The sequence below is a fragment of the Eurypyga helias genome, unplaced genomic scaffold (assembly GCF_000690775.1).
Source record: "Eurypyga helias isolate BGI_N326 unplaced genomic scaffold, ASM69077v1 scaffold43399, whole genome shotgun sequence".
Classification (NCBI taxonomy): Eukaryota; Metazoa; Chordata; class Aves; order Eurypygiformes; family Eurypygidae; genus Eurypyga; species Eurypyga helias.
The window spans coordinates 1-8235 of NW_010274772.1; the positions used below are offsets into that span (position 1 = coordinate 1).

The following is an 8235-nucleotide window of genomic DNA, read 5'->3' on the forward strand; positions in this document are numbered from 1 at the left end:
CGGGGGGCCTGGGCAGCTGCTCGCCATCCCTGCTTCCTGTGGCGTGAGGAGGGCCGAAACGCCGGCCTGCAGAGCCGGGTGCAGGCCTTGCACCAGGCTCTCGCCATTGTAACCTTCAAGTGACTCAAAGGCCGTGGGGGAGCTGCGTTTTATCAGTGTCGGGGGTGTCGTTCCTGAAGAAATTCGGCTGCACGATTCACCGTGCTCTGCCCTAAGCAGACTAAGCGCATCTCCCTTGTCAGCTATGCACTGCCAGAAATGTTCCAGAGTCCCCTGGTACCACTTAGCAACTCGTTAATGTTTAGGTTATCAAAAACGACTGGAAAAGTAGATGTGGGTGCTCAGCTCTGTATCTAATTAGCGCATTTTGCATGAAGCTCGCTCCAAGAAGGACACTGACGTGCTGGAGCGTGTCCAGAGAAGGGCAACAAAGCTGGGGAAGAGTCTGGAGAACGGGGCTTAGGAGGAGCGGCTGAGGGAACTGGGGGTGTTCGGCCTGGAGAAGAGGAGGCTGAGGGGAGACCTGATCGCCTAAACCTCCCTGGTTGTAGGGTGGGTGCTGGTCTGTTCTCCCGGGTAACCAGTGACAGGACAAGAGGGAATGGCCTCAAGTTGTGTCACGGGAGGTTTAGATTAGCCATTAGGAAAAACTTCACTGAAAGAGTGGTCAGCCACTGGAACAGGCTGCCCAGGGAAGTCGTGAGGTCACCATTCGTGGAGGCATCCAAGGAATGTGTAGACTTGGTGCTTGAGGACATGGTCTAGTGGGTATGGGAGTGTTGGGTTGATGGTTGGACTAGATCATCTTATAGGTCTTTTCCAACCTTCATCATTCTGGGAAGCGGTGACGTACTTGCTGCTTATTGCGTGTTTGAGGATGTATCCCCACATCTGTGAGCTTAATCTGTGAAATGGCAGCTTATGGCTGACAGTGTGCTACGGTTTTTATCTGAGAGGGTGCTTTATCGTTTTCTTTCCCTTCCCAGAAATGTTTGAGAAGAACAACTATGAGCTGAGAATAGCAGGAGGTGCTGTGAGGGATTTGCTAAGTGGAATGACACCGCAAGATATAGATTTTGCCACTACAGCTACGCCAGCGGAGATGAAGGAAATGTTCACATCTGCTGGTGTTCGTCTGATCAATAACAAAGGGGAAAAACACGGAACCATTACTGCCAGGGTTGGTTTATGTTGACTTGGATCTTTTCTAACTGTATCTCTGAATGTGCAGCATGTCCGATAGAAAGCTGGTAGCACGCACTGTCTTTGTTAAAGTATCCCACTGAGAGTTTAAATGAGACCTTGCTTTAAAGCATGGAGTGATGTTTTTTTAACTACTTTTTGTTTATAGAATTCAGTGAATTACCATATTTTAGTGCATGTTACCTCTGCATAACCCATTCATGCTTCTGTGTCATCACTAGCAAAGATAATGTAGGCCACCCACGTGTTCAGATAAAGGGGGGAAATTGATCCTCGTGTTTCCTGCTCCTGATTTCCCAAATCTTGCTTCCTTTACCTTGCTCATTTATCTGCCTTTTATTCCGTCTTCTGCAGGCTATCTAGAAAATGAGTAATGCAAGGATCATCTTCAGATGTTTGTATTTATTGTCTGCTCTGTATGAAAACATGTTGGTTTGCATGTATCCAGCTTGAGCACTAACTATACAAACATGAGGCTGAAAAAAATAGATAGCTTTTACGTTCATATTCATGATTGTGTTGGAGTAACAGTGTCTGTGGGATTTTCAGCTCCATGAACAGAATTTTGAAATTACTACTCTTAGAATAGATGTTGTTACCGATGGACGACATGCAGAGGTTGAATTCACCACTGACTGGGAAAAGGATGCTGAAAGGCGGGATCTGACTGTCAATTCCATGTTTTTAGGTAAATTCTTTCAAAAGCAAATATTGAGCTGAAACACTGCTTTCCACATTAAGCCGGTAAATTCCCTTGATCTGTTTCAATTCTGTTTGCTTGTACTGCTGTCAGCTGAAAGGTCTGTACAAATATGTGAGGTGATTTGACAAACCAGGTCAAATCACACCATTTGTCTGCTGTATTTTCAAATGAGAGAGTTTAATTGTGCCAAACATATTTGTAAATTCATATTCTTCTGGGTTCTTCTATTCTTTTTCTAGGTTTGGATGGGATGCTGTATGATTTTTTTAATGGATATGAAGACTTGCAAAACAAGAAAATCAGATTTGTAGGAAAGGCAAGTGAGAGAATACAAGAAGATTATTTACGAATCCTAAGATATTTCAGGTACTAGGTTTTGCCTTTCCTAGATAAAGAAATGAAGTAAACATTGTAGAAAGTTTCAGAAATATGCAAAAAGAGATCGGTGGTTTAAAAAGAATTGTAACTGTCATATTGTTAAGATTCCTCTCGTATTATAAATTAGGATATTTAACACTGTAATGACATTGATTCTCTGAATAACAGTAATACATGGAATAATCATTCTCAGTCTAACATACAGAGGGTTTTTTGTGGCAGGTTTTATGGAAGAATTGCAGAAAAACCTGGTGATCATGAACCTAGTACACTGCAAGCAATTAAAGAAAATGCCAAAGGTTTGGCTGGAATATCTGGAGAAAGGATTTGGGTGGAACTGAAAAAGATTCTGCTTGGAAACCATGTGAATAATTTGGTTCGACTTATGTATGAGCTGGATATTGCCAGATACATAGGTAAAGTGAAATGAAGATTGATTTCCTACCCCTATCTCTTAGACAAACAGAAGTGCAGCATGGCAAAGTGAGATAAAACTTTTTGCCCAGAAAGAAATCAGATGTTTTTTCCCCGTGTTAACATCCATACGTACTGTTAACGCTTTTTCTTGCACGTTGTCATTTGTGTGTATCCCTTTAGGACTACCACTTGATGGAAGTTTAGAGGAATTTGACAGAGTCACTGAAAATACTCAAAATCTGTGTCCAAAACCAATGACTGTCCTGACATCCTTGTTCAAGGTGAAGGATGATGTCACAAATCTTGATCTGAGGCTGAAAATCTCAAAAGAAGAAAAAAACCTTGGCCTTTTTTTAGTGAAGCACCGGCAGGAGTTAACCAAAGCGATAGGTCCAGAACCACTTAGACCATATCAGGACTTCATCATGGATGTAAGTGTACTTGAAATTGCTTCCGTTTGGTCTTCACCGGAAACTGAATTTCCGGTTTTACAGAGTAGCAGAGGTGACAGTGCCTAGGGGAAAGAAGGGATGTTAAAGGGTCAGGTAAGAGCCGGTTCACCGGCTGTGAACATACCTAGGGACTGACAGTTTGCTGGACTGTCCCAGCTGATCTCCCCTTCTGCATTAAAACATGAGACAGGATCTGGACCTCTCCAGCTTGTGGGGAGATTCAGGCAGTGCAATTCCTGGAGCATCGGTGTGTCTCCTTCGTGAGGAGTCCTGTTAAGTAGGCAGCCAGTGATGTTCCTCCACAGCAAAGTTCAAGTCATTTTCAGGTGAAGATCTGCGCTTTTATTGCAGTACCGGAGACTGAAGGTGAGAGGCTGCAGTCTCTGCAGTGAGGCCCGTCTCCCACAGCAGAGGTAATAGTTCCTCTCCAGCTGGAGGTTGAAGATAATGGTAACAGCTGTTACCTGGAATTCAAGAAGTATCCAAAGATCTCCCAGATCCTCCAAGTTAGGACTGAGTTTTAAAACTGGTGGGGCAGAAGAGGTCCTCGCTTTCGTAATTCCAGCTCTTCCAGATGTTGCCTAATAAGATGTCATGGGAATAACGCTATGTTGAGCAGATTTTCATAGAGTCATAGAATCACAGAATGGTTTGGGTTGGAAGGGACCTTAAAGCCCATCTAGTTCCAACCCCCCTGCCATGGGCAGGGACACCTTCCACTAGACCAGGTTGCTCAACGCCTCATCCATCCCGGCCTTGACCACTTCCAGGGAGGGGGCATCCACAGCTTCTCTGGGCAACCTGTTCCGGTGCCTCCCCACCCTCTCCGGGAAGAATTTCTTCCTGGTATCTAATCTGAACCTCCCTGCTTTCAGTTTAAACCTGTTACCCCGTGTCCTGTTACTACAGGCCCTACTGAGCTGGTTTGAGCTGTTTTGTGCTGTTTCATAGTGAATCCTCTCTTTTTCCTGTCTTTTTTTTTTTTCTTTTAGTCTAGGGAAGCTAATACAAATTCCAAGATCTATGAACTTCTGAAGTACCAAGGAGAAGAACATCTTTTAAGAGATATGCAGCAATGGACTGTTCCTTCTTTTCCTGTTAGTGGCCACGATTTAAGAAAAATGGGTGTGTCTTCTGGAAAAGAAATTGGAATGGCGTTACAGCAGTTAAGGGATGAATGGAAGAAGAGTGGATACCACATGGATAAAGAAGAACTGTTAAGTTGCCTGAAGAAGTTGTAAAATGGAATAACAGTAGAGAACTGTTGGTGCCCTGTCCTGAGTGTAACTGAGATACCAGTAAATACTCTGTCACTGTACTCCCCGCCGGTACAGCACTTGTTGTATTTAACCTCTTCAGACGGCACCATTCTGTTACTGATCCGTAACTTCTGCGAGGAGAGGTTTATCTCTGTAATAATGTAAAACGTTATTTGCCAGATTCTACATTTTCTACCTCTTTGCTGCATTTTAGTGATAAATACTTACTACTTTATCTTGACCCTGGGACATTAGAGATGACACCAAGATTTTTCTCATTATGACTTTGCAATATCTAAGAAAAACAAGCCCCAGAAAAGGTGTTTCTGTCCTCTAGATAAAATAAAGGGGGTTTTGGTGCCTAGGAGGATGGTAAGGTGTCTGGAAATAATGAGCTCTAACTCTGTAACTCTTTCTGTAGTTTAAGCTGGTTACCAGGTTGCAATACTTACTCCAGCAGTTCCCAGAGTCTTGCCATGTAAAACGAGTCTCCCTTCTATCACGATTTTTGCCTTCCGTAATTCTAGAATCAGTTTTAGATTAAAGGGATGGCTTAGCTGAGTCAGTATCATAAACTTCTTGTATCTTCGGTAGTTTTTCGATAGCTTGATTATTACTTATTACTGAAATAATAAGTAACTTGGTTTTTACTTGAGTAACAATCCCTGGGACACTGGTGAAGGGTTCTCCAGTATGTTTTCAACTTTGTATGTGAAACGTACTATTAATGTTGATACTAGAAGGGGAGGGAATCCAGGTTCCCTGCTGTTCTTCCAGCCCTGTCCCGTAGTTTATTCCTGCTTTCTTTCCTTTTTCTTTCCCCGTGAGGTACAGGTAGAATTCAGTGGATGGTGTTAGTGTGCCTGAACAGAGCGAAGGTGGGCCAAGTCCTGCAGCCCTGTCACATTCAGGGGACCCACACCAGAGACAGAGCCAGCGCCTTCAGTAACTCTTCACACATCTGTAACTCAGCACTGAGATCCAGAGGCATTCACCTCCTCTCTGATTTGCAGGCATTCCGTTTGACTGGGTAGGAGTATTTTGGGGAAAGAGCCTAACGACGATCGCACCAGGAGCTTCCCTGTGTTGCTTCTGCACTGAACATCTACACCTTTCCTCGGCCTGGACAGATCCACGTTAAACATGCGCTCTGAATGCAAAAGGCAGCTCTAAATAATTTGCCCCTTTAGAATGAATCAAGGAATATATCGACAACATTTTGCAAAATAAGAGAAGTAAAGGGTTTTGAGTGTTGGGTAAAGCTGACGGGGAAGGTAAACCTGAACAAGGAGAGCAGCGTGTGCGTGTGGCGCCTGGTAACTCGGGGCTGGAGGAGGAGTTTGTAGCCACTGGGTGATGCTGCCGAAGTTGGGTTTTTTGAAGCAGTGCTGTTCCGTGCATGGCCATTCCTGCCTCTTTTCAGTGTGCTTTTAAGAAACAGAGAAAAAGCTCTGGCTGAGAGCGTCTCTTGGGTGTGTGAATTGTATTGCAGGTTTAGGTAACATGCAATGGTTTGGCTGTCCTTCTCCTCAGACATCATCTTGTGACACTAGATGGCAGCGATAGCCGAGCGCTGCCTCGAAAAGCATTTCATGCTTCCAGGCTGTTAACTTTCCAGCTGCCCCTTTTTTTTCCCTAGGAAGTCAGTTACTTTAAATAAATTCTTCTGAAGGTACTTAGGAACTTTGGGAAGACAGCAAGGGAAGAAAAAGTGCTGGTTTTCTCTGGTAATAAGGCAGATCTCATAAGAACACGATGGTGTTTAATTACGTAATTAAATTGAAGCCTCCTTGCGCAATTTATTGAACTACTGAAAGCTTGGGAGGGAGACAATAAAATTTAGTGCTATAGCAGACTCTTAACACTTCGCAAAACTACATCCTTTAAGGCAACTTCTCTGGAGGTGGTAAAATATCACCAACTACACTTCATGCTACCCAGAACTGTCAGGGTCAAGCTCCATTTGGAGGGAGGATTTTTAGGACCTGAGCTTGAAACGTTCACAGCCTTTAGCACCTGTGAGAAACAGCACAAACATTATTTGAAACCCACCTTAATTAAACAGTTCTGCTTTGCATTCGGTGTCGTTAGCACGTTTGCTCAAATAGCTCATTTGAAAGTCATGTTATGCTTGAGGTTTCCAGTTGGTTGATCGAGCATCTCTAGTTTACTGTATTTCAAAGAAATTAAACCCTATTAAGGATGAAACTGCATTAAATCAAAGCAATAGCGTATTTTTAAGCAAGCAGTACCAGTGTGAGTGCTGGAAAAACCACTTTTTTTTTTATAGAGTACCAACTATTTAAACAAGTTGGGAGGAAGAGATGAAGGAGTTTGATTCACACATGGTCAGGTGGAGTGCTCTTCTTCAGTGGATTACTTGACTAATTAAACGATTTCACAATGTGTTTTAATTAAAGTCAGCTGAAAAACCTGCATGGCTTTGCTGGGTGGTAGGTGTTCCCAGCTCCCAGGTGCGACAGCCCTTTCCAAAACCAGGAGTGACGTGAAGTCAATTGCTCTTCAGGGCTGTTGGAAAGAGGGTGAAGGGCCAACACCATCCACTCACCCGCTGGTCGTTGGGGCACGTGGCTCAAAGGTTTGCGAAGGACGGTGACAAGCTCTTCCTCCTGTGAGTAAAGTGAGTTTTTGTTCAGCTGGGAGCCTGGGGGAGCAGGAGGGAATGCAGCCGCTCTCGGCAGGGCAGAGCACCCCTGGGTGCCCAGAGCCCCTGTGCGTTCAGGGGTCCCAGATGCTGCCCCCCCCACCTGCCTGCACCTCGCTGCCCTGGGAGGGAACCGCCTGTGAAGGGCAAAGTGGTAAATAGCACAAACTGCTTTCCCTAAGGATTAACGAAGGTTTCACCCTTCTCTCAAGATGTAATGATCTGTAAAAAAGATTAAAAGGCCAGGTTGGCTTGGATACATTTTAAGGGGAAAGGGCATGGGTAATTCTCCCTGCAGAGCCCATAAACCTCGGGTCTGCAGCAAAGAGACGAGGAGAATAACTGCAAGTGGCCCGAGACGCGTGCAGCGTGTGGTGGGAGGCGCAGGAGCTCAGTGGCACTGTGGTGGGACACAAACACGCATGCAATCTGTCTATCTGTGGCCCCTAAACTTCACATAAACTAATTAATTAAGCATTATAAAGTAAATAATATATATGAATGCATACTTAGGTATTATGTAATATCTCTAGACTGATAATATGTAATATATATACATTTCTATATATTATATATGTTTTATTACACATTTAGTATCATATATACAAAGACATAAGATGTTTAGGGTCCAAATATTTATACATAAATATATGCTTATGTATTTTATACCTATAGAATGATGTTATGAAAATAGTATAATAGATAAGTATAACAATACTATGATAATAATTAAAACATACATATAAGTAATGTGATTAATAGGTATACATATAGTTTATATATATAAAATGAATGTTATGTATTTTTAATTATTACGTGTGAAGCCACCGAGGTGAAGGGCTCTGAAGGAGAGGATGGAGGGGTAGGACTCTTCCTGGAGCTGCAAAACAGCAGCAAAATCCACCAAGAAAGATGACCCCGCCTGAGTCGCAAAGCCCGAGGGCAGAGCTGGCAGAGAAGAGGGTTTGTTGTGGTGCTGCTGGATGACAAAGCTTATCTGGAGCTAATAATGTGCAAATTCCTGCAGAGGAAGGTCCTTCCAGGGAGCTCAATACGACAACCCCGTCAGCCCCACACATTACAACGTGAGGCTCTGTTAAAAAAAGGAGGAGGGCCTTCGTGGTAGGCGACTCCCTTCTGAGGGGGACAGAGGGCCGA

General features: G+C 43.8%; 1 protein-coding gene across 1 annotated transcript; it reads left to right on the plus strand.

Annotated features, from left to right (window-relative positions):
* Positions 1 to 956: 956 nt before the first annotated feature.
* On the plus strand, positions 957 to 4436 carry TRNT1 (tRNA nucleotidyl transferase, CCA-adding, 1; the record flags this gene model as incomplete). Its single annotated transcript, XM_010159895.1, has 6 exons — positions 957 to 1180; positions 1753 to 1891; positions 2146 to 2272; positions 2507 to 2700; positions 2882 to 3132; positions 4146 to 4436. Coding segments are annotated over 6 exons (1184 nt in total), but the record flags the coding sequence as incomplete, so codon positions are not given.
* Between the last annotated feature and the right edge of the window lie 3799 nt (positions 4437 to 8235).